Source organism: Drosophila navojoa, chromosome 5, assembly GCF_054131105.1.
Source record: "Drosophila navojoa isolate 15081-1374.11 chromosome 5, UAZ_NAV_1.0, whole genome shotgun sequence".
In the NCBI taxonomy this organism is placed as follows: Eukaryota; Metazoa; Arthropoda; class Insecta; order Diptera; family Drosophilidae; genus Drosophila; species Drosophila navojoa.
Window position 1 is genome coordinate 6,156,788 of NC_142893.1, and position 23,719 is coordinate 6,180,506.

Consider the following 23,719-nt stretch of genomic DNA (forward strand, 5'->3'; position numbering starts at 1 on the left):
TAAATTGAATAAGCTTTTGAACTAGTTCACTACCCAATGTTAAACTATCGAGTTATTAGAATAAATTACACAATATATTTTAACATTAATGTTTATAAATCAGCTTCAACGTAATACATTTTTTTTATTATTGTTTTTGTTAATACTATGGGTACTTAAGTACAAAATATATGAGCTATCATATCAGGTGCAAATAACATTGTGTCAACATTAAAAACCAAGTTAGCAGCTTTTTGACATAATATCAATATGTTGGTATTTTTGGGGTCAAATTTAGAACGCAATCCATCTTTCGATATATTTTGGGTTTATTGTGTTTCTTGAACTGCAGCTGAAATGTCGTGTGTTTGCAGTGCCTAAGCATAATCATATGTGCAATAACATCAACAACAAAACAAAGAGTTAACTAACTATATTAAGAATCTTCTTAGAGCAATCTGCTTAGAGATTTTTAAAAATATATAGCAAGAAATTGTGTGTTTAGGCAGTGCGTAAATTTTTCAACATTCACAATCATACAAAAATACATACAGACATACCTATATATACATAACGTAACATGTGTGAGCGCGAGTGAGAGCAAAACGTCAACATGACAGCAACGACAACAACAACACTAGCAACAGCAAAGTAATAAAGAGAGAGAGATAGAAACAGAGTGAGAGAGAGAGAGCCCCCAGCCAGCTGTGCAGGTCGTCGTGGTCGATTTCTGTTTTTAGGCTCCCCCAATAAGGAACAAAAATTTTCAGTCAAAATTTAGTTATTTTCATTGATCAACAGCCGATCGAGTGTCATAGAATAAATATTTTAATAAAAAATTGTTCGTTATTTAATTAATTTTGTAATACAAATTGTTATGCACATATTCAATCTGTACAAACTCAAGTGCATCATTTTACACACGCTGCGTCAGACTTGGACTTGGACATTTGTTGTATTTGTCGCCAAGCTACTAAATAATTGGTGTCGCAGACCGATCGATCGCCCGGAGCAGCCGCAGCTCCATAATAATAACAACAACAATAGCAACGTAATGGAACAGGAAATCCAAGACGAGGCGCCAGAAGCGCCAGAACAACATCAACAGGAGCAGCAACTGGATCAGAATGCCATAATCAATGCAATTATTGCAGACGAGCCAATGGATGCTAGTGATGTGGAGAACGAGGATGCTGACGACGACATCGATCTTGATGACGAGGAGGGCGATGTTGATGACGACGAGAACGATGTCAGCGATGAGGATGAATCTGATCCCGAATTGGAGGAAATGTATTCCGATAACGATTGGACCACATCGAACGATGAGAGCGAAATGTCGACAACCACATCGAACGTCGGCCTGGGACCGTTTGAGCCCATAATACCACAGTCGACGCGACCAATGTACAGCTTTCAGCCAGCGCGTTTGATCAAGTGCCAGTTTAAGGATAAGCATTGCATTGGTGGCTTTCCGCTTGGACGCAGTGGCCATCGTATCATTGCATCCAAATCGCATCTCTATTCCCTTGGTGGCTATAATCCGCGCAGTGCACTGACGGCCGCCCGGCGCGGCAGGTGTCTGCTCTTCCAGGAGCTCTGGAGCTACAATTTCGCCACAAATCACTGGACACTGGAACTGAATGCGGACAACGCCAGCAATATGCCCACAGAGCTCGCTTCCAATGCGCTTGCCATTCACAACGATGTGCTTATTGTGAGTATTGCGATAAAATTTTTTATTTGCGCCTACATATGTATGTACATATGTATGTGCTGCAGAGATTCAAATAGACAGAGAGAGAGAGAGCGAGAGATAACACAAGCTTCTAAGTCGACTAACAGTTGCTCTTTCAGTCTTGCATGTTATATTGCATGTTTACCTACGTATAACTGCGAACTATTCATTTCCAATGGGTGCAGCGTATAAAAATAGACGAAGCCTCGTGTGTGTGTGTGTGTGTGTTTATGAAAACTAACACAACTGTTGGTGTTAGTGGTGCCATTTCGCCCAGCGCCCTTGTTGCGCTCACGCTTAACTTGTTTTAGTTTGGCACAAAAGCAAGCAGCAAAACATAATCGTGGTCGTAGCCGTAATCGTTATCGTGCGACATAATTTGCATTCGTCGCATCGCTGGGCGTCGATCCGATCGACGTCAACGTCGACGTCAACGTTAGTCTCTGCCATTGTCGCTGCCTCAGCCTGGGCTCAATGCCACGCCCGACACACAACGCCACACGTTCCTCGTCCACTGTCTGCTTTGCTTGCTTGGCTCGCTTTTGCTTATCCGCTCTCGCTTTGTTTATGCATTCTAAACATTCGATTGTCTCTCGCCCCCACTACTAACAAAATACAAAACACACACATACATATATACATACTGATGTACATATGAACATGTAATAAAAGCCAAACAGCTGCGCGGTGTCCGCTGCTTATGTTGCTATCTCTTTTATGCGCATGCCCAATGCCTGTAGCTCATCCCTCTTGGCAACTACGCAGTTGTTGTTTATGCTACTGCTGCTGCTGTTGCTGTTGCTGCATGCAACAACTTGTTTACCAGGTTTTCCCACTGTCAGCGCCCCCTCTCCACGGCTACTATGAAAAGCCCCTCCACCTTCCAACATTTGGCTCCACTTTATGAGGCTGTGGCTTGCGCGCGCTTTTTCTTTTGACGTGGTTTTTTAACGTACATATATACTTATGTATGTGTGTTCGTAGATATATTTCTATGGCGTCTGATTGTCTTGTGGCTGTGACTTTTACTAGGTTTACCGTAAAATACAACTTCAGCATCCCCACCAGCATTCACCTGGGCACTTAAGTGGCCCAAATTCAATTTTCGTTGTGGAGAGACAATCAAAAATAAGAGAGGGGCCTAATTATAATAGATATGTATATAGTTTAACTATATATGTAAGTATGTGTGTATGTATATGCATGTATGTTGATACTTATATAAAAAAAGGGCAAATCAGTTTCGTCAGTTCAACCAGTCTACAGTAGAGACTGCCTAATCCGAGCTTTAAGAAAATCTCTGCAAAATAACAATATATGTACATATGTATGTATGTATAGTTAAGCCTAGCCCTGAGCAGCAGTCAAATATGAGCGAAAATATACGCATTAGACGAACTCGCATTAGTTGCGTATCACACACTTCCCCATTCTTTCTCTTGCTCTCTCTCTCTCTCTCGCTCTGTGAAGGTCAAGCTCTTTATAGAGCATGAAATGCATCGGGTGCAGTTAGCTGTAAGTTGATTGAGCGATTCTCTCCAAATTTAGAACTCTCCACACATTCACATTTCTCTAGTCATTCGCTATTCATTGTATTCAGTGCTGCCAACTTTTTACCAGAATAAAAAGCTGTTTTTAGATGGAAGAAACGGAAAAAAAAGCTGAAAATTTTTACAAAAAAGCCTAAAAAAAAGCGGTTATTATAGTTTGATTGTTTTTTTTTTTTTTTTTTTTAATTTACAAGATTTTTAGCATGCTATCTAATTCTTCGCGACTAGCATCGGTTTCAGAATCGTACGACCTGTTAGTACCTATCATGCGAAGATAATTTGAAGGAACTTTGTATTCATAGCAGCATTTGCCCAGTCTTCGCAAACCATATCTGTGTGTTATATTAAATAAAAAAGTAATATATATATCGGTATCATCTTTTCACTCTCAATAAAATATTACCTTATGCTAAGAATACTGTTTATTGTGCTTAGGCTCATTGAGTTCCTTAACTTGGACTTTACCAAGTTAAGCTGGCTAAATACGCGTTCCACCTCCGCGTTGGACCATGGTAATGAAAACATTTGCAGGGCAACAGCTGCCAAGTCAAGGAATCGGCGGTTGCCGCCAGAATCCTTGTAATTGGAGACTTCATTCCAAAATTCGGAGCTGTCATTAACGTTTTCCCACTTAACTAGATTAATATCATAGTACTGCCGCTCAATGTCGGCTATTCTGTCTACTTGGAGGTGTTCCAACAATTCTGTAATTACTTTTTTTTTAGTTGACACAATTTTATCAACGGAAAAAACGTCAATGTTTTTTAAGATTTTAAAATTGTCGGGGAGACTGCAGATAAAATCAAAATTATTTAACGGTCGGTAGAAGAATCTGAAAAATTGGTTACCTCTGCTTTAGCTGCTTGATAAGTTCAATAACAAAAGAAGAGCAGCGAGCACGAATTTCTTGTTCGAGGCCTGCATCGATATTTAAAGACTTGATTTTCTTTTCAAAATCATACCCTTTGTACATATCGGATTCTACATGCTCTTTTCTTACAAGTGGCAACCGCCATGTTAACCATGGTGCGCGCAGAGGTTTGTGCAAGACTTAGCTTAAGTGTGTGTTAGTGCTACATATCCGAACGATATACATATTAGGCTAAGGCAATTAGCATTCGATATATACAAAAAATATATACAATATTTAATACAAAGTACATGTTTTCAGTATTAAAAAAAATCGAAGTATTAAAAAAAATCGAAAAAAGCCTAATTCATTTTCAAAAAAAGCCAGAATTCCCGCTTCCCGCAATTCTTAAATATTTCCCGCAATTTGTCTTCGGAAAAAGCCAGATTTGACGGGAAAAAAGCTGAATTGGCAGCAGTGATTGTATTGGCAGCATATTGTAGAGTTTTGGACATTAATTAGGCCCCTTTTGTTGAGGCATGCTCGAGTAGACTCTTCAGCATTTGAGATTTTGTTTTGTCGACTTTATGCTGGTTGCACTGCCCAAACGTCGAGTGCACAATTAGTTTTAATTAGAAAGTTAATCAGATAACATTGAAACCCGCTTTCATTGACTGCATATATATATGTGTATGTGTGTATATCATTTCGTAAGAGCATAAAGATACCTTCATGTAATACCATAATGCATACACATGTTTCAGCTTATCGCCGCCCTCTTCTCTTCAGTGTCCCCCACTCTCGTTGCTTCTCTTTGCTGCCCTTCTATTCGATTCTCAGCTATTGATAAGCAGCAGCTTCTTTGTTGCATGCTTTATCTCTTAATTGAATGCAGCAGCAGCCGCAGCAGTGTGCGTTTCTCTTTACATTGGTTTCCGCTTTGACTTAAATGTTTTTTGGATAAACTAAATTTGGAATTTTTGCTCTGATTGCAGTCGCATGGTGGTACAGGGTATCCCTTTGGCGAGTCGTGTTCGAATGATTGCTACGTGTACCGCACGAAGGACGGCAATGTTGGCGTCGAACGCTTGAAAGTCAGCGGAGATCTACCGACGGCTCAGTATGGACCTGGCATTGTTATACATAAGCATTATTTGTATACCATTGGCGGTACGACTGGCTTCGATTATTCCTGTGATGTTTATCGCTTGGATTTGCGCACCAAGGTGTGGGAGAACGTCTACATCTGCCGGCCAGAGATGCGCGACGATCCGGAGGGACGCTATCGACACGAGGTCGTCTATGATGGCAAGCATATCTTTGTGCTGGGCGGCGGCACCTCGAATTCTGTATATGATCTGCAGCGTATACCAGCCTATAATTTGGATGCAAATAGGTGGGATTACTTTGATACACTACCGGATCGGAGCAGCGGCGCATGGAGCGAAAACGATAAGGGCTACCCGAGACCGCGCAAATGCTTCTCCTGTGTGCAGCACCAGTCATCCAATGGCGACATTGAGGCCTTTATTACTGGTGGCTTGCAGGTACGAGGACGTTAAAGCACTCTAATTTAACAAAAACTAATCTCTCCCTATATCTCTTTATGCTTAGGGCGACTTTTCGACCTATTTCTCAGATATTTGGAAGCTGAACTTGCGCACCAAACAGTGGACCATCATACAGACGGCCAGTTTGCCCCGTGCTCTGTATTTCCACTCGGCAGCCCATTCGGGCAACGGCTGCATGTACATCTTTGGCGGCATCGAGTACAACGATAAGGAGACACTGAAGCGTCGCAATGATCTCTACAAAATGTGGATGACCATACCAAAGTTAAGTGAAATCTGCTGGGATGCCATCACCTACTACAATGATAATTTGGATCTGTACGACCGTAAGACTCTGCTAAGTGCTGGCATACCCAAAAGTTTTACCGAACGCCTGCCGCCGCAACGCGTCCTAACTGAGAAGGGTGAACCGGGCTCGACCATAATGACATCGTTGTACTCAATTCCGAAGCGCGCCCGATCCCAAATGCAATAATTGGCTAGCTTCAGCAATTGAGCTTTAAATCCCAATCCCTGCCCAAACAAAATAAAGTTGTGAATTGAGATTATGGCGTGAGTGATTGTCCCTGTGGTGGAGCTATGTTTCGTTTTTTGGTCCAAGTCTAATCAAAAACAAATGCAAGTTGAAAAGAAAAAATACAATTTTTAGTTTTGTGAGCGCGCGCTGTGATCGAATGCGAAAAACATTTATATTTATATATACATAATGTGTATTTTGATATTTCGTAGAGTCGAGTGGAAAGGCGAAACATGTTTTATTTAGCATGTAAATAAGACGTAAATATAGTTTAGTTTAGGCAGGAGGCGAATTTCGATGGGATAAATTTTACGAACAATAACCGGAATAACAAACCAAAAGAAAACAAAGAGTCCAGCGCACACAAACCAATTTAATACCGTTTAAACATTTACTTAAACTCTATAAAAATATAATAGCAGTATATTCCTTCAAGTATTTCTCTGCTCCTCTCACTCACACACACAAACACACACCAAGCAACACACCTGCACCGCCCACTTCCCCTAAAGGCTACACCAAACAATCTCATATATAGAGGAAGTATGTGCCAAGAGGCAATTAGTTCATAGAGAGCTTTTTAGCTAATGTTCTCTAGAAACTATCCAATTAAGCAATTTACATACTTCCAATGTATTTTTTTGTTAAAGTGTACATAATACTTAGATATATAGTTATATTTAATTTAATATTTAAGGTTTTCGTCTTTATTGCGGCACCTTGGCCCAACATTTAAACAAAGTTTGCTCGATATTATAAAATATATATACAAATCTATATATATATATATATATATATATATATATATATATATTTATATTATAGCCGCACTTGGCTACAATTTGAGTTCATTCTAAGTTAATAAACGTTTTTAATGTAACAAAATATAATGTATGGCGTCTTAAATCGCAACGCATGTAATTTCCCCCTCCCCTTTCTCCAACCCCTTGCAATCTATTGCTTCGCTGCTGACCCACTTAGTTTGTGACGACATCAATTCATGAATTCGGCGCCTGCATTAAGTCCTGTAAAGGCTGAGTCATGCGCATTGCCAAATGCACCCCAAAAACAAACGAAGGCGGGTAAAGCAGGTAAGCATTGGCATTCAAGAAGATATGTCTTGCTGCTGCTGGTGGTGGTTGATAACCCAAACTGTTGCTGCTGCTCTTCGTATTGAGTGCACACACACTCTGAACTGCGCAAAAAGGCCGTGACCTGCTTTATCAAGCACAACATATGACGTCATATTATAGGGCTTATAAGTGCAACTTGAAAATCAAATAATCTCTCATTTTGACAAGCGGCAGTGATGCTCGCCAATAAGTATGGATTATCAAAACCAATGCCGTCAGAAAATGGGAGATTCAAGAGAAAAGCAAGTAATTCGCCATATGAATAAGCAGAAGCGATGATCTTCACTGGAAACTGCCGGTTTTTTGTATATAAAATACAATAATGTTTGTATTTTTTTTTTTTGCTATTTAAATACTTGCGCGTTGTTAAACACCGGGCCATTCTGTTAACAGAACATATGTTGTCATCGTTTACGGTGAATGTCTAAGCTGTGTTCATTTTAAGTAATTTACCACGCTGATAGCAATATGCAGTTTAATATTTACGAATTAAATAAATGAGTTGTGAATATCTCGTATTTCGATTAAATGTAGTTTAAATCTTTGCTGCTGTTAAATGCCGCGGCACACTGTTAACCAAACATATGTTGTGTTCGCGTTTACGGTGAATGTTAAATATTTCAAGGCGTAAATTGTTTGCTTGCTTGATAGATTAATAGATTTAAAATGCTAAAACCTAAAGCTTTAACGCAAGTTTTAAGTCAAGCCAATACTGGTGGCGTAGAGAATACCCTGTAAGTACAGTGAAATAATCAATGTAGCTGCTTAATAGATTTTTTGTAACCCTTGCAGACTGCTGAGTCAGGAGGGCGCTCTGCTGGCCTACTCGGGCTACGGAGATAAGGATGCACGTATTACTGCAGCAATTGCGAGCAATATTTGGTCTGCCTACGAAAAGCACGGCCGTAATGCATTCCGTGAAGATCGTTTAACCTTTGTACTAATTGACTGCGAGTGTGGGCACGTCGCTATCACACAGGTGGGTGTCTCCCTCTGTGTGTTTTGATATTGTTTACTTTAAATTGAACCCGTGCAGGTGGCCAGTGTGTTGTTGTGCCTCTACGCCAAAGAACATGTGGGTCTGGGCATGCTAAAGCAAAAGACAATGTCATTGGCGTCGTATTTGGAAAGACCACTCAAGCAAATCTCTGCATCCTAGTGAACCGTAGATATATGAATATCTCATCGGTTTCGAATAGATCTAAGTGTATATCTTGTTTTGTAGCTTATAAATATTAAAACTTTCAGTTTTGGATCGGAAATAAAGAAGTCTGGTTTATTTACGCAGAAATTGAAGTTTACGCACAAAAGGAAATAGTTAAATATGTATACAATTAGATTTATATAAATGTTGCACTTATGGCTATGTTGAGCTCCGATGTCTATAAGTTAAATAGCCCAACTTGATTATTCGATGGCATATAACTTCAAAGTACGATCCATGCTGGTGGAGGCAATATATTGCGCATGTCTGCCAAATCTTACGCCGGTTGCGAGGGCCGTATGGTCATTGAATACCTTCAGATCCTGCCACTGTTTGCACAAGTAAACCCTGCAAAAGAGATAGAAAACGATATCAACAACAGTTTCATTTCACCTTAGCAACAGAGTAAACAAACTTCTACAGTAATTTGCTTAGTCATTAAGTAGCTTAGTTTAAAGAATGAAAAAGTTTAAGAGTAAAATTTATCGCAAATATGAAGGTAAGCTGGATATATATGTATATCTAGATATATATAGTTTCGAATCCCATTTGCAGATTATATACGACCCGAGGACTATTTGGAGCCAGATGCACCAAAGCCCATCAATCTCAGCATTGATGACTTTAATGCGGTAAGAAATCTTGAGATTGTAATACTTTATGAAATCAAATTTTAATCCTTTTTTATCCTTGCAGCGCGGTGAAGTTGCCAATCCGCGAGCGCCTTGTGTGGTCACCACTATAGATCCGGAATATATCAAGGATGCCGGTCTACAGCGTCTAGCCAGGAAGTTTCGGATGAAAACGTATGTGAATCTATATCTACTTTAATATATATATAAATTTTGCTCTAATCAATCCTTTCTCCACTTACAGTGACATCTTATTGCTACGCGAGATAACGCGAAACAAGTTCATGTATTATGCCACGCAGGAAATGTTTTTGGACAAAAAACGGGAAGTGGAGTATCAAAACAAATTGTTCGAGGAATCGGAAGAGTTTCGCAAGTTTGCCGAGGACGCATTAATGAAAATGAAGGCGACTGAATTTAAGAAAATGCGCGAAGCACAAGAGAGGCTCAAGGAGTTGAAGGAGAACAAAGTGTCCGAAGAGCTCAATCAGGTGAAGCTGCAGCATCAGCGTGTGCTAATGGAGGTGCAGGAGATCTTTGGACGCTTTCAGTATTTACTAAAGCTTATTAGCTACTTTGATGACACTGTCGAGCAGCAGACGGAACAGGCGGACAGTAAGCTAACGAGGCCCAGTCATATTGTCGATATGGTGATTAGCGAAAGGCATCCAGCTGGGCTGGAGCAAGTGAAACAGGTGAACGATTACATGGAACTCGTGGTACGACCCTACTTGGCGAAACGTAATCATTTAAATGCCGACATATGGATCAAGGGATACGAGCGTAATCGCATGAAGGTGTCCAATTATAATAGAAGATTTACGCATCTCGCACTGTTGAATCATATTGTTGGCATACTTCATGAGAAGGCCGTAAGCTCAACATCTTTAAGAGATACACATAAATAGATTTAATATTCCTTGTTTTACAGGAGAAGACACAGCAGCGTAACGCAAGTGCTGTGGTGTTTCTCAAGGATCCAGAGTTTTTGCAGCGTCGTGTCGATGCACTGCAGCAACGCGCACACGAACTGTTTGCCGACTTCGAGCAGTCCTACTGCAAGGAGTGAGTTCTTACAATAAATAGAATTTACATTATTTTTGAATACATCTTATTCTCTTCTCTTCTATAGCAAGCTGAGCTTAAAGCTGAATAGCATTGTGCCTGTCATATTAAAGCAAATGCAAAACAAAGTTGAGCCGGAGGCGCAGCAGCCGAAGAAGGAGCCACCCAAGACGCCACCACAAAAGTCCTCCAAGCAGTGGCGCACACTGGAGGATATGCGCGCGCCTGTGGCCAAAAAAACTACCGCTGTCTACAAGGACGAACAGGACACCACGCTGGCTAAAGTGGAGAAAATACAAACATTTGCATTGGTAACTTCAATTCTCTCCTAATATTCATATACAATCTTAAATAGCTCCAATCCTTTTCCAGGAACTGCTGCGTAAACTGGATGCCGTTCCGCCAGATGATCTGCGTCGCATGGAACAGACTGTGCGTCGACGCATTGCCAAGCAAAAGGAAATGTCTCGCCGTGCTTTGGTAAAACAGAATCGTTTGCACAACTGGATGGAGCACTTTAAGAAGCATCATCGGCTGCGCCAGGCATTGCGTAACAAACACAAGGTTTGAAGACTTGCCCATATCATATGTATATCACACATTTCCATATGTCTTATAAATAAAGTTTAAGCGCTCACCTAACATCCGTGCCGGCAATGGCTAGATATGTGCCGCTTTGATCGAAGCACAGGTCCTTAACCTCATAGCCATCGTCCAGTTGTATGGTCTTGAAGTTCTTTAGTTTACGCAAATCCCAGAGCTTCACGCAAGCATCGTCAGCAGCTGTGGCCAGATAGTAACCGTTCTCCGAGAAGGATATACCAGAGATGGGTCCGGTATGGCCAGGAAAGTTGGCTACATTGCTTTGCTCCTTCAGATCCCAGATTTTCACTTGCGAGTCGACGGTGCCTGTGCCAAAGATCAAGCCATCAGGATGAAATTGAGCCGTGGTCAGGCCCACCTCGGCCGTGTCGATGACCTTCGTGAGGAGGCGTCCAGTGCGTATGTCTGAGAAGGCCCAGTGCTTGTCCGACGAGGTGGACAGCAAGTAGTCGCCAGTGGGATGCAGCGAGAGGCCAGTGACGGGTCCCTCATGGCAGCGCAACAGGAGCTGCGTCTGCGAGGTGGGAACATGCCAAATGCGTATGTTCATGTCTGGTGAGCCGGTGATGACAGTATCCTCATTCGGATGGTAGATGACCTTGGTGATCTTTTTGGTATGACCCTTCAGTATAGCCACAACTTGTTCCGTGTCCTTGTTGAACACGGTGGCATTCTTATCATTGCCGCCAGTCAAAATCTTGCTGTGGTCAGCGCTGTTGATGTCCAGAGCCAGTATACCAGGCACTGAAGCCGAGTGTAGGCCAGGATGCGACGCAACGGTCAGGAAGTTCTTCACTTGATCCGGTGTTACGAGCTCCTCGGGCACAGTGCGTCCACGCTTCTTGCGCTCCTGTGTCAACACTGTAGCCTTGTCCTGCAGTTTCTGTATGACCTCGGCACTCATGCCGGCCTGCTCCATTTGATGAGCACCGCCAGCACCAGCTTCGGCAGCCAGTGCTGGTTCCGAAATCATCGATGGAGCATTCACAATGCCAGCTTGAGGTTTCAGAGTGGCCAGAGCCTCGCGCGCTGCAGTTAGCTCCTTTTTAAGGCGCGCAATAACACGACAGGCGGCATCATGCTGATATAGCGCATGTGAGAGCTCCTGGCGTGTCGTCTGCAACTGCTGGCGCTGTGTGAATGAGTGTATCATCAGTGCATCCCACTCATCCTGCATGGTTTTCAGCGTTGCCGGTATACTCGTAGCACTTGGCGGCTTTGGCTTTACGACGGCTGGGGTCTTGATTTCAATGAGTTCCTCCTGCTTCAATTCCTTGCCATTGATGGGATCGCAGCCGTTCTCCAGGATATACTTCTCAATGACGCGTCTTTCGAAAACGGCGCCCGAGTGCGGCGAGATTACAGGCGTTTCGGGTACCTCGTTTGTAACTGAAAATAAAAACGTTTATTCGTTTCAATGGTAATGACTATGCAAGTGGGCCAAACTTACGTGCACAAACCAAAGCCATCGCGACAAATATTTAAACGTTTTCGTCTGCTTAAAATATGTATTACAACTTTTACACACGTTTTCCAATCGAAACAAGCGCAAAAATTGTCGGCAATTGAAGCTTCTTCTATAACAAAGCCATTCGCAGCGCAACGCAAACATTAGTATATATCGATAGATCATCGTTTAGCTTACGATGTTTGGCAGCAATGCAGCTCAGCTGATGCAGTTATTTAAGTTCCGCGTGCTTGTACTTTTTCATTCAGGGCAGTATATTTTGTAAATTCCTGATTAAAGCATGCTAAAAAATGTTGTGCAATGGCGAACAGCCAAATTGCTGTTGAATGGAGCCACTCGAAGTAGAGCGAGGCGCTGCCTGTGCGCCCCATTCACAACAAAAGCCAACGAAAATGCCGCCTTGAGAGAATCTGAGCTGGAGCCGGTCAGTAAGAAATATGTGAACCCCTTCGCACAATCTACGCCTACAGCCCTGTCAGAAAATATAATAACAGAGACAGCAGAACAGCGCGACAAGAGGCTTAAGGTATTGCAGCTGGAGGCAGACATAGCGCACCAGGAGGGACGCCGTGTGCCGGGCTTAGAATTCTTCAAGGATCATCACTGGGCTCATATACTGACCCTGCCAACCAAATCGGCACGCATCAAGTACTATGCGTTTCTCTGGCAAATCGAAATGAAGAAGGCATCAGAGAAACGCAAGAAGGAGCAGCGTGCCGAAGACACAGAACGCCGTTTGGCTGACCTGCGCAAGGAGCGTGAGGAAAACACACACATAATCTATGGACTGGGCCATACGTCCATGTTTCTGCGGATCTACGACACAACTATCAATCACTGGCAGAACAATCGCTTGACACGGGCCATGCAGTTCGCTCCGAAAATGGTACTGGACTGCTCCTACGATTCGTACATGAACAATCGAGAATGCTCGAATGCTGCCAAGCAACTGATGCTCAGCTTTGCAGAGAATCGCGCGAATGACGAACCCTTTGATCTGCACTTTTGCAATGCTAACTTAGAGGGCAAATGCATGCAGGGCCTTCAGCGTTTCATACCTACAATGCTTAATCCAGAGTTTCCCATGAATGTGCATACCAAGTGCTTCACAGAGCTGTTTCCCAAAAATCAGCTGGTTTACCTAACGCCCCATTGTCGCGAGGATCTGGTCACCTACAATCCGGATGATATTTACATAATCGGAGCCATGGTGGACACTGTGAACAATGAGCCGCTTTCGCTGGCGAAGGCCAAACGCTTGGGTTTGCGCATGGCACGCTTGCCTTTAGACCGATACCTCCAATGGGGATCCGGGTCGGGCAAATCGCTTACCCTCAATCAAATGATAAATATTATGCTGGATCTGAAGAAAACCGGAGACTGGGATACGGCACTGCAGCATGTGCCACGGCGCAAGGTCATTGATCTGGGCGCAGAGCAATACGAACGTCGCCAGACATTGAATAAACGTGCCAACCAGCTCAACGTTCGCATCGATCATTTGTTCAAGTATGATGATAATCGCAATGAATCTACGAGCTTTGGCACGCCTCAAAAACTGCGCCAACACAAGGAAGGATTGGAATTCAATTTAGATAATTGGGCGTCAGGCAAAGGGAAAACCACAAAAAGGAAATAGTAAATATCTACATTTGATTACGCTAATTTTATTGAACAATTTATTAAATGAGGTAGCTGAAATCCAAATATAATTAATCATCGAGTGGCTCCTCTGATAGAGCGTCATGGAATTCCATTTCACTACCATCCGACTGTTGGGACGAGTCGAGCTCCTTTGGTTCCTGTTCGTCTTTATCTTGAACTGTTAGTTTCGCAGCCTCATTTGTTATTTCGCGAATCAATAGTCCCTCTTCCTTTACTCTATATTGCACATCAAGTTTCTCAGTCTCATATTCTTCTTTCAGGGAATCGTCTATAATTAGCTCAATTTGCTGTCCTTTTTTAATCTCTTGTATTGCCGCCTCTTTTTCATTTGCTACCTTTTTGGGAATCTCTTTAATTTTATCTGTTATTTCTTCTATTATTAAGGCCTGTCTTTGTGTTCCGTCTTGGATTTCCTCCAGCTTTTCAGTCTTGTACTTTATCTGATCAATTTTCTTTGCATTGCCTATCATTAAATTGTCTTTGGTTAGCTCAATTGTTGTCCCTTTCATTTCCTTTCTAGGTACCTCTTGAATTTTATCTATTATTTCTTCTATTATTAAACCCTTTCTTTGTGGTTCATCTTGGTTTATCTCCAGCATTTCCTTTTCATTTGATTGCATTGTCTGTTTGTCTTGTATCTCTTCTATTTGCTTTCTAGTCTCATAATCTCCCATTTCATCAATGTCCTTCTCCTTGACTTCCTCTGGCTCCTCTGGAAACTCGTCCACATCGTCGCCAGCTCCGCCTGGCGTCTTCTTATATCTCAATTGCATATTTTTGGCATTGATGGCCTGATAGTTGATGCAAGGTCGCAGACCCGCCGACTTCAACAGCTCCTTAGCCGTCGCCTCGAACTTTTTGATGTGCTCGCTGCGCTCGACAGTCAACAGTTTCGTTTCGAGCACAAACAGCGATTGTTCACGCAGTGCCCCAAAGAACTCTTTGCTCAGGAAAGTGTAATAGTTGTAGGCAAAGAAGGCGACATCGAAGTGGTTCTGCCAACGCGGTGCGCCACTCTGCAGCTCCCTTATCTCCATGGGCGAGATGAAGTGCACTTCGACATCGGGCACTGGCAGCCAGGGCTTGTCATATCTCAGCTGGCTCTCGTTGGCGTCGCATTCGTTGTGGGTGAGCAGCGGCGTCATCAGCAGCTTCGTTGAGCCGTAGCGCCTCGAGATGTCTTTGTCGTGCTCGTAAACTGTTTGCGTTTGCAGCTCGTGAAAGAATTCGAGTAGATTACGCTCGGTTATGTCTGTGGCTCGATAGTCGTTGTCGCCGTGCACCGAGTTATGCAGCCGCTCCTCCGAGCTGCGCAGTCCAAAGCCGCAAAACGGACCCGTCTGTATGTCACCCACGTAGCCGCGATGCAGAAAGTTGCGGCCATTGCGCACGAGTCCCGCAGCCAGTGTCTTGTTCGGCTTGCAGTGCTCGTACTCGGGAAAGACGAAAGCCACGCCCGATTCCCGCCAATAGCGATACTCCTGCGAGCATATCTGCTGCGCCTCGCGACTCTTCAGCGTCATGCTCAGATCCCAGTCGAAGGCGCCCTCACGATGATCGTAGCGCGGCCCCAGCAGGGCGCGCACTCGCTGCTCCCAGTAGCGTTGTATATCGTAGACCTGCTGCTGCGGCTGCCAGTAGCTGAAGGCCATTTCGAGGCCATCGCGCTCCTTGTACTTGAGTGCCTCGATATTGAGCATTGGAGCGAGGCGCTGCAGCTGCTCCTCATCGCAGATCATGTTGAGCAAGGTGCGCGCCTTGGCGGCCACATAGTGGTGTGAGCTGGGACGCAGCAGCGAATTGCCATAGATGTCCATGAAGAGGTGCGTCTTGCACACCAGGCTGAACGACTCGGCTGGCTCCAGAGCCAGGCCCAATAGCAACATGTTCCTGGCTATAATCTCCACGCAGGCATCCAGCAAATAGATCTTCAACTTTGGCTTGCCCACATGGGTATATCGTTTGGCCAGCGTTTTGATGACATGCCTGGGATCGGCGCCACCACAGATGAGTATATTGAGAGCCTTGGGCTGTTGCTCTGCTGCCTCGGCATCCGGCTCATCCTTGAGCTTAAAGGCCTTCAAGTACTCCTCGTACAGATCCAAAGCACTGCTCAGACCCCAAAACATTTTGCTTTCACTATTTAAAGGCAACTAAAACGATTTTCGATTGTTATTGCTGGCTACTCCTGCTGCTGCTGCTGCTTTTGCTATTTGTTCGATTGACAGCAGTTGCCTGGACGACTGGACTGAATGACTGCCTGCCTGCTTGACTAGCTAGCTAGCTAGCTGGCTAGAGTTGTTCTATTAGCTATTGAGACGTTGCCCGGGCAACGACGTCTCTTGGCCTGCTTTGCATAAACACCCGCTGTCATTTGATTGTTATGTGGGATTAGGTAGAGCAGAGCGGAAATTGCTTTCTGATATCTCAGTGTGCAGCAGGATGCGCATCGTAATGCATTTTTTAGCATTCACTTGGATGCTTTTAGCTGATTGCCAGCGCGCGTATTCAAGCAAAATACATAGCTGAAATGTGTGCTCCTCGGGCGCAGCTACTTATTAAAATGATAAACAATATTGAGTGCGATTCCCGAGCAAGGGACAAGCTTGCTCATGAAACTGATGTCAGCCATCAATGTGCTTTCACTCAGTGTTTCTTTTGTCTTCAAGCTGTGCGGCACGGGTAGCTTTTAATGCATTTAATGCAAGGGGGAAATTGAATTTCAGGAAAAGCATGCATGAGCAGAGGAAGAAAAACTTGAAGCAGCAACTGCTTAAAATCTTTCTCGCTCTTTCTCTTTCTGTCTCTCGCTCTCTGAGTTTCTCTCTGGGCTGGGCAAGTGGCTTATTTAATCTTCAGTCGCATTTGGCTTGTGCGTTAGCTGGACAGTTTCATTTCTCAGCTCAGCTCGATTCAACTTTCCACGTCTCTGGCAAAGGCCCACAAAACTACGGAACAGAAAACTTGCTAATACATACTTATTGTTGTGCCAAAAGTCCTGACAAAAGCGCACAGATTGCAAACTTTTTGGCAGCTGGTCGCCTTAATTGCGTGTGTGTGCATGTGTATGTGTGTGCCAGCCTTCACCTCCTGCTGTTGCTGCTGCTCCTGCTCATCATACGCTGCGTATGGGTGATATATGCCTTTGGCCTGTCATACGCTGCGTATGCGTGCTGCCTCTCCTCCTCATGCTGCTGCAATTACGTCGAGTTCGAGAGTCGCTCGTGCATCTAATGCGCCGTCTAAGCACAAAATATTCCGAAAGTGATGAGAATTTGTTAAAGCTGCCAGCAAATTCTGATTCATCAAGCTCACAGTTTGCTGTTTCCTCTGCTGTTGTGGTTAGATTGCTGCTGCTTCTGCTGCTGCTGGTGCTCCTCAATTAGTCAGTGTAATGGCAGCTGCTGGTACACAGTCATGCACTTCATTTGACTGCGGTTCAATAAATACGAGCACAAAGCCGCACTGAATTCCATTCGAGCTGCGCACAATTCATCACAGCATCAGTTTTCAATGAGTTTCGGTCGACAGGCTCTCAGCCCGTGCGGTTGCCCGCTGGCTGAAACAAAAGTAATTAGAAGCCCTCGGGCTAAAGCGAAAACGGCTAAAAAGAATTCCACACAATAGCCGCTTCACAAAAAAAAAAAAAAACAAAAAAAAAAAAAACAAAGCAAAACAAAAGCCAAAAAAAAAAGGTTAGTTAAGCCTTGCGGTTGCCACGATTTTTTCTCTATATGCCAGAGAAAACGCAGCTGAGCTTAGGCAAGGCTGTGCTATGTGTGGGTGGACTATGCGAGCATATATACATACATACATATACATAAATATATTTCTTTCTATTTGCATTCATTGTTTAGCAAGGCAAAAGGACAATAGAATTTGCTGATGTTATGCAGAAAAGTTTTATTATAAATAATTGCGCTGAATTTATTTCATAGGCGAAATTGAGAATATAAATGGAAGGTTCGTTTAGCAAACTACTCATGGCTTTTAGTTACTTGTGTCAAAGATGTCGTGAGAGCTGTTAGATCTGCTATAAAACTTTTGCATACATTTTTATTTAGTTTATTTTATTATATTAAAGTTGCTTTCCGGCTTTAAGCCCGACTTAAAGCCTCTGAGACGCTCCAAAACGACCTTCATGTCCGTCATATACATAAGCACTTGCAGCCATTATTATGTATGTATGTACATATGTATGTATGTATATGTATTTATTTAGTTCAAAGGACAGCATAAAAATCGAAATATGTGACTTTGTTTCGGTCAAACAAAAGTTTAAATAACAATCGATGGGAAGAGCATATAAGAGCGAGTGTGCCCATATATGTGTGTGTGAGTATGTGTGTGTGTGCACGGCATAAGGATTTGTTTTACTCTTTTTGTATTGAGACCGAAATTGGGTTCATGTTTCCTCTGCTCAATGTCAACCACACAGAAACACAGACACACACACACACACACACACACGGAGATACCGATACACACACACACAAAGGCTTAACCCACATATACAATTTTGGGTCTCAGGTTGCTTGTATTATGCCTCGTCTGCTTCTGCTCTCGCTCCCTCTGGCCATCCACCCATCTTCCCATCTCGCTCTAGTGCTTTCGTCTCTGTCGCGCTGACTGTTATCAACTGCTTTCATTGTCAATGTTTTGCGCAAACTTTTCTCATTAGACAGTGCAAACAAAATGGCTGAGTCTGCGGCTCAGTTGGCCCGCTTTGTTAGCCATTTGACATGCAGCAAGGCCAGCAACAACACGGTGTCATAATGTGTAATAAAAATGTTGCTGTTGCCGTTGCCTGCCACCGCAGCAGCAGCAGCAGCTGAGCCATCATTAATTGCTGTCGATCAAAGTGGCAAATGAATCGAATCTGTTTGCTTGCTACTCACCTGCATAAATTAACTGTAAATTACCTTTAAGCCCTTGGCTTGGCGATCATTAGCAAAGCGTTTCGCCTGCATCATTAATAAACGACAATTTCTTGTTGCTGTTTTGCAGTAAAGTTTTATTTAATTCTTGTAATAGACATAGACAGTGTGTGTTCTCTATTTAGACTCGGCTTCGGCCTATATGCCACAAGCCCGAAATATTCTGAGTGTTTGCTCTAAATACTACAAATTGGGGTTTATTTTTTTGGTTTTTGTTTTTGTTTTTAATTTTTATTCATATATTTTTATATTTTTTTGTTCTAGGCAAAGAACATCTGATTGTCAGATAGTTATTGAAGTTGATCTAAGATGCGTGCAAAAATTATAGAGAATAGGTGCGCTTAGAACAGAGTCGATGCTTAAACTAAATACACACACAATTAACATGGATATGTGTTAAAGAATTATATATATACCATATATATATCCTGTTTATATATATATATATATATATAGTTTAATATTTACAATGCTGAAACTGAAACTGAAACGGAAATCAAGTGTGCTTTTCGATTAAATTGTTCAAAAATTTCTAGTTTGCATACGCTTCAGCATTTGTTGTGGCCTTACTTTTGTGACAAACTGTTAAATTTCGCTTTAGGTTTCTTGTTTATCTCTCTTTGTTTTGTTTGTTAAGCATAGTTACGCTTTTAACCCCTTATTGAAGTTTTTCTGGTTGTTTTTTTGTTTTTGTTTTTGTCCTCTATATAATCTACATGCTATATATGTCTAGCAACATTTAGTTGTTTGTTTTAAGTACATAAAACGTTCTACAACATTAAAATTTCCAAATTTGTTCACTTAACCAGCTAAATTCTATATAAAGTCTGAGACGGTGGTTTTTTGCAATTAGAGACTACAATTTTTAGAAAGGGTTTTCGAAACAAAATTTGAGTTTTACTCGAGAAATATTGAACTGAACTGAAAATGAACTGAAAGTGAATTAAAAAGTTAAGTAAAGTTGGGTTCTAAGACATTTATAAAAGGGAGATCACTTGAGTTTTTGGGGCTTAGTATGTGAGTGTAGGCGTGTTTGGGTGTACGGGTGTGTGTGTGTGTGTGTGTGTGTGTGTGTTGAAGCCAATTGCTCAATTATTGCTTAACATTTAAGACATTTACTTAGTTCACTAGTGTAATTAACGTTTATGCATTAGCCAAGTGCGGTTCTCAGGCCTTATCCCTTATGGTATCCTCCTCCTCCTGTAGCGAAATGATCTGGCATGAGGAAATCAAATATGGCATATATAATATGTGTTGGTAGATTGTTTAAAATATATTTAAAAGAGAAAAAATTTGCTTGATTTGACTAGAATTTGTTGCTATTTATTGCGCTACTAAAGTTGTGTTTTATTTTATTTTTTTTCGTATTACTAAGAGAAATTATATAGTTGTAGTTGCAGGTGAACAAAAAAAAAAAAAAAGAGCGAAAATCAAATCAAATGTGTTTGCAAATCAAATAGCTAAAGCATCTCTAAGAGATCTATGATAAAATAGTGATATATAGTATATATATATATGCTATTGGGTATATTGGCTATATGACAGCAATTGCTACTTACTTGAGCCAGTTCGCAGCTTCGTTTGCAGACAGAGAGAGAAGTTTTTTTGCTTTTTTTTTTTGGGGTTTAACGTGGCCAACAACTAAGTGTACAATCTAAGCTATATATCTTCATTTAGTGTTTATTGCCTATTATAGATTTGTATTTGTTTATAATTTGTATTTATTTATTTCAAAAATCTAATGTAGAGCTCTCAAAAATATTTCAGCATTTGCAGTGAGGTATGCTTGTATCTTTGAAAGGTAATGCGGATTGCGAGTCTAACCCAGTTTGGATAAGTTTATAAACGTGTTTGTTTGTTTGTGTGTGTGTGTGTATTTGTTCTATTAGACTAAAAGAACTCGTCGAAATCGTCTAGAAAGTACAAATTTTATCAATTAAGCACGTAATAAAGACAAAAGTTGGGAAACATTTGACTAGAGTCGGAGGGAAAGGTGCGCTCAGAGTTTGGCTGAGACAGAGATAGTGAGAGAGCGAGACAGAGCATGCCAAATATCAAAGAGACAAAGAGAAAGGTTTCTTGTTGTTCTAGGCTGTCCGAGTTGTTATTGCGGGAAATGTTATTTTAGCCAAGTGATAAATTGTAATTGATAAATATTTTGTTATTTGATTATTTATCATACGCAGGCGTTGCTGTGTTGCTGTTGTTGTTGTTGTTGTTGCAGTTATTGTTGTTCTTGTAGTTTTCTTTACTGTTGTGATGCATGCTGCAGTGAGCTGCGGGAACTGGTTTTCAAACTGGTGGTTGCTGATGTTGGTTGTGGTTGGGTGGTTGTGGTTGGTTGGCAGTTGGCATTTTTGGTTGAAAATGAAAGAATAGCATTTCATTTTATTTGGGCGGTTCTAGCGATTGCAAAAAAAAAAAAAAGAGAGAGGCACACACACGCACACACACAGAGAGAGCGAGAGCGAGAGAGAAAGAATCAACGAGTTGAGTTGCAAAGGCAACTTAATTTAACAAAACTTGAATAAACTGTCAAATTTATATATACACATCGAGAGTTAGAAAGAGAGAGAGAGAGCGATAACGAGAAAGTGTGTGTCTCTGTGTGTATGTGTGTGTGTGTGTGTGAATTGAGTGAACGAGTAAGAGAAAGGAACGGGCATAAAACTTTCGATTGGAATCAATATATATATATATATATATATGTATATATGATGAGCTTAAGTAAGTCAGTTATAAAACATAGCATATAGTAACATTTACATATGATACAAAAACTTTTCAATTTATATTTGATTTGCTTTTCTTTTTGCTCTGATTGACTTTTCCTTTTCCAGGTTTGATGACGGAGCTTAGACGTACGTAAGTAAGCAACAAAACATGCCTGAAGTATGTGTGTCTATGTATGTGTGTGTGTGTGTGTTTGTTGTCGTGTGGAAAGCTGAATTGATGAATTGTTAAACTGTGGAAACGCAGCGCTTACCTCGGCACAGATTTTAGCAAAGTTTTCACATTTGGACTATTCGATGGGTGAAATTGCAATTGCATGTGCAATTTATTGATTGCCTTTAATTCAATTAAATGACGCGATTAAATTGATTAAAAACGTTGCTGGGCAACATGTGGCATACGCCACACACACTATCGCTATCACACTCACTCACACACACACACGCACACTCTCACTATCACATTCCCTCACACACTCACACACACACCATTTACGTTTTGTATCATTTTTATCGAGTTAATCGTGCTGAAATTCTGTTGATGGCAATTTATGGCGTTCGTGCGTGTGCATGTGTGTGAAATCGAATATAGATATATGTATATATGCAATATGTATATATATAGCACGCTTTAAAACGTAACTCATGTGTAATTTAAGCACCGGAAAAGCGCATAGCATTTCCTGTCGACTAAATGGTTTAATTTGTTAAATACTTACCTTCCAATTCGAATTTTCTCTTTGTTTATGCTCAAAATGCACATAATTTGTTTATATATAAAAGAAAACTACGCAAACAATGCTATATGCTAAGAGTAAACTAGCTACGCATAGTTACCCTGCAGGAAATATGAAAAAAAAAAAATAATAATAATAATAAAATATAGATTTAAAATGTACAGATAAGCCATAAAAAAAACTCGAGTTTGATTAAAAATAGACTTGATTTACTTTATAAATTCTAATATTCTTTTTTGTCTTTTCAGATCTATGCAATAGCCCTGCCCAAACCCGCAAAAACGCAGTATAGACTCTAAGCTGCCAGGAAAATGTCCATCAATAGTTTAAAAAAAAAAAACAACAAATAATAGTTTTTTTTTTTTTTAAGAACTAAACAATAAATTTATTAAATAAATTTCGTTTATAAAAGCTATAAATAAATTAAGTAGTTGTATTTAATAATAAATTTGTAACTGTTAAGAGTTTAAAATAAATCATATTAAAAACTAAACATAATTGGCTTTTTATTTACTACAATAGGGGGAGATTTTATTTAAAAAAATTAACCGTCATAATGCTCCTAGCCCGTTGGGTCTGCAAATTTAAACGAAAATTCAGTTGAAATACCAGGCGAACAGAAATGGCCAGAAAGTAGCTAAAAAAGCCGCCAGAAAAAAATCATTGCATACCCGACAGGGGATCGCTAAAAAGGTCGAAATAAAAAAATCATTGCATACTCGAAAGGCGCAACCGTTCAGGGCGAACAGAAATGGCCAGAAAGTAGCTGAAAAAGCTAGAAAAAAATCATTGCATACCCGAAAGGGGATCGCTAAAAAGGCCGAAATAAAAATATCATTGCATACTCGAAAGGCGCAACCGTTCAGGGCGAACAGAAATGGCCAGAAAGTAGCTAGAAAAAAATCATTGCATACCCGAAAGGGGATAGCTAAAAGGTCGAAATAAAAAAATCATTGCATACTCGAAAGGCGCAACCGTTCAGGGCGAACAGAAATGGCCAGAAAGTAGCTGAAAAAGCCGCTAGAAAGAAATCATTGCATACCCGAAAGGAGATCGCTAAAAAGGTCGAAATAAAAAAATCATTGCATACTCGAAAGGCGCAACCGTTCAGGGCGAACAGAAATGGCCAGAAAGTAGCTGAAAAAGCCGCTAGAAAGAAATCATTGCATACCCAAAAGGGGATAGCTAAAAAGGTCGAAATAAAAATATCATTGCATACTCGAAAGGCGCAACCGTTCAGGGCGAACAGAAATGGCCAGAAAGTAGCTAGAAAAAAATCATTGCATACCCGAAAGGGGATAGCTAAAAGGTCGAAATAAAAATATCATTGCATACTCG

The 23,719-nt window shown here is 41.4% G+C and overlaps 7 protein-coding genes across 13 annotated transcripts in view; 4 read left to right on the forward strand and 3 right to left on the reverse strand.

Moving 5' to 3' along the window:
- Nucleotides 1-266: 266 nt before the first annotated feature.
- slim (scruin like at the midline) lies at nt 267-6,233 on the forward strand. The gene is made up of 3 exons (XM_018104777.3): nt 267-1,696; nt 5,113-5,664; nt 5,732-6,233. The coding sequence occupies exons 1-3, from the start codon at nt 857-859 to the stop codon at nt 6,161-6,163; spliced, it is 1,824 nt and encodes a 607-aa protein (XP_017960266.1). The 5' UTR covers nt 267-856; the 3' UTR covers nt 6,164-6,233.
- Nucleotides 6,234-7,789: 1,556 nt separating this feature from the next.
- On the forward strand, nt 7,790-8,629 carry Lamtor2 (Late endosomal/lysosomal adaptor, MAPK and MTOR activator 2). The gene is made up of 3 exons (XM_018106740.3): nt 7,790-8,072; nt 8,131-8,317; nt 8,375-8,629. Exons 1-3 carry the CDS (start codon nt 8,005-8,007, stop codon nt 8,495-8,497), a joined length of 378 nt encoding a protein of 125 aa, XP_017962229.1. The 5' UTR covers nt 7,790-8,004; the 3' UTR covers nt 8,498-8,629.
- Prp19 (pre-mRNA processing factor 19) lies at nt 8,587-12,449 on the reverse strand. Its single transcript, XM_018106737.3, has 3 exons — nt 12,293-12,449; nt 10,878-12,231; nt 8,587-8,890 (listed from the first exon to the last, which is right to left on the reverse strand). Exons 1-3 carry the CDS (start codon nt 12,309-12,311, stop codon nt 8,746-8,748), a joined length of 1,518 nt encoding a protein of 505 aa, XP_017962226.1. The 5' UTR covers nt 12,312-12,449; the 3' UTR covers nt 8,587-8,745.
- Nucleotides 8,890-12,388, forward strand: LOC108655051 (uncharacterized). Its single transcript, XM_018106739.3, has 7 exons — nt 8,890-9,041; nt 9,098-9,174; nt 9,239-9,348; nt 9,419-10,046; nt 10,106-10,239; nt 10,307-10,550; nt 10,612-12,388. The coding sequence occupies exons 1-7, from the start codon at nt 9,002-9,004 to the stop codon at nt 10,807-10,809; spliced, it is 1,431 nt and encodes a 476-aa protein (XP_017962228.1). The 5' UTR covers nt 8,890-9,001; the 3' UTR covers nt 10,810-12,388.
- rswl (tRNA methyltransferase roswell) lies at nt 12,450-22,879 on the forward strand. Of its 3 annotated transcripts, XM_089261574.1 has the most exons (3): nt 12,450-13,948; nt 21,753-21,777; nt 22,630-22,879. In XM_089261574.1, coding segments are annotated over exons 1-2 (1,359 nt in total). In that variant the 5' UTR covers nt 12,450-12,590; the 3' UTR covers nt 21,754-21,777; nt 22,630-22,879. The 3 variants fall into 3 exon arrangements, 2 of the variants coding, with proteins under 2 accessions (XP_089117700.1, XP_030246910.1); XM_030391050.2 differs by lacking the exon at nt 21,753-21,777; XR_001925792.2 differs by lacking the exons at nt 12,450-13,948; nt 22,630-22,879 and adding an exon at nt 21,213-21,639 and having other exon boundaries at nt 21,753-22,511.
- On the reverse strand, nt 13,958-16,169 carry Dnaaf3 (Dynein axonemal assembly factor 3). 2 transcript variants are annotated; one of them, XM_089261573.1, is made up of 2 exons: nt 14,500-16,169; nt 13,958-14,322 (listed from the first exon to the last, which is right to left on the reverse strand). In XM_089261573.1, the coding sequence occupies exons 1-2, from the start codon at nt 16,102-16,104 to the stop codon at nt 14,023-14,025; spliced, it is 1,905 nt and encodes a 634-aa protein (XP_089117699.1). In that variant the 5' UTR covers nt 16,105-16,169; the 3' UTR covers nt 13,958-14,022. The 2 variants fall into 2 exon arrangements, with proteins under 2 accessions (XP_089117699.1, XP_017961893.1); XM_018106404.3 differs by having other exon boundaries at nt 13,958-16,169.
- LOC108654831 (protein qui-1) overlaps nt 18,962-23,719 on the reverse strand; it is a 55,006-nt gene continuing 50,248 nt past the window's right edge. For 2 of the 4 annotated variants that reach the window (XM_089261550.1, XM_030391047.2), the window contains one exon: nt 18,962-20,127. In XM_089261550.1, coding sequence (XP_089117676.1) covers nt 20,080-20,127 — 48 coding nt within the window. In that variant the 3' untranslated portion in view covers nt 18,962-20,079. Of the gene's footprint in view, nt 20,128-20,471; nt 21,220-23,719 lie in introns of all 4 variants that reach the window. The other 2 variants (XR_016196998.1, XR_016196997.1) reach the window with 2 other exon arrangements.

What these genes read in the sequence shown, in the direction of transcription:
- slim (XM_018104777.3), top strand. Translation starts at nt 857, where the DNA reads ATGCACATATTCAATCTGTACAAACTCAAGTGCATCATTTTACACACG. An exon ending in TTCACAACGATGTGCTTATT is followed by an intron (nt 1,697 to 5,112) that starts GTGAGTATTGCG and finishes CTCTGATTGCAG; the next exon opens with TCGCATGGTGGTACAGGGTA. An exon ending in TTATTACTGGTGGCTTGCAG is followed by an intron (nt 5,665 to 5,731) that starts GTACGAGGACGT and finishes CTTTATGCTTAG; the next exon opens with GGCGACTTTTCGACCTATTT.
- Lamtor2 (XM_018106740.3), top strand. Translation starts at nt 8,005, where the DNA reads ATGCTAAAACCTAAAGCTTTAACGCAAGTTTTAAGTCAAGCCAATACT. An exon ending in GGTGGCGTAGAGAATACCCT is followed by an intron (nt 8,073 to 8,130) that starts GTAAGTACAGTG and finishes TAACCCTTGCAG; the next exon opens with ACTGCTGAGTCAGGAGGGCG. An exon ending in GGCACGTCGCTATCACACAG is followed by an intron (nt 8,318 to 8,374) that starts GTGGGTGTCTCC and finishes GAACCCGTGCAG; the next exon opens with GTGGCCAGTGTGTTGTTGTG.
- LOC108655051 (XM_018106739.3), top strand. Translation starts at nt 9,002, where the DNA reads ATGAAAAAGTTTAAGAGTAAAATTTATCGCAAATATGAAG. An exon ending in AATTTATCGCAAATATGAAG is followed by an intron (nt 9,042 to 9,097) that starts GTAAGCTGGATA and finishes TCCCATTTGCAG; the next exon opens with ATTATATACGACCCGAGGAC. An exon ending in GCATACTTCATGAGAAGGCC is followed by an intron (nt 10,047 to 10,105) that starts GTAAGCTCAACA and finishes CTTGTTTTACAG; the next exon opens with GAGAAGACACAGCAGCGTAA.
- Prp19 (XM_018106737.3), bottom strand. An exon ending in ATTGCCGGCACGGATGTTAG is followed by an intron (nt 8,891 to 10,877) that starts GTGAGCGCTTAA and finishes TCTCTTTTGCAG; the next exon opens with GGTTTACTTGTGCAAACAGT.
- rswl (XM_089261574.1), top strand. Translation starts at nt 12,591, where the DNA reads ATGCTAAAAAATGTTGTGCAATGGCGAACAGCCAAATTGCTGTTGAAT.
- Dnaaf3 (XM_018106404.3), bottom strand. Translation starts at nt 16,104, where the DNA reads ATGTTTTGGGGTCTGAGCAGTGCTTTGGATCTGTACGAGGAGTACTTG.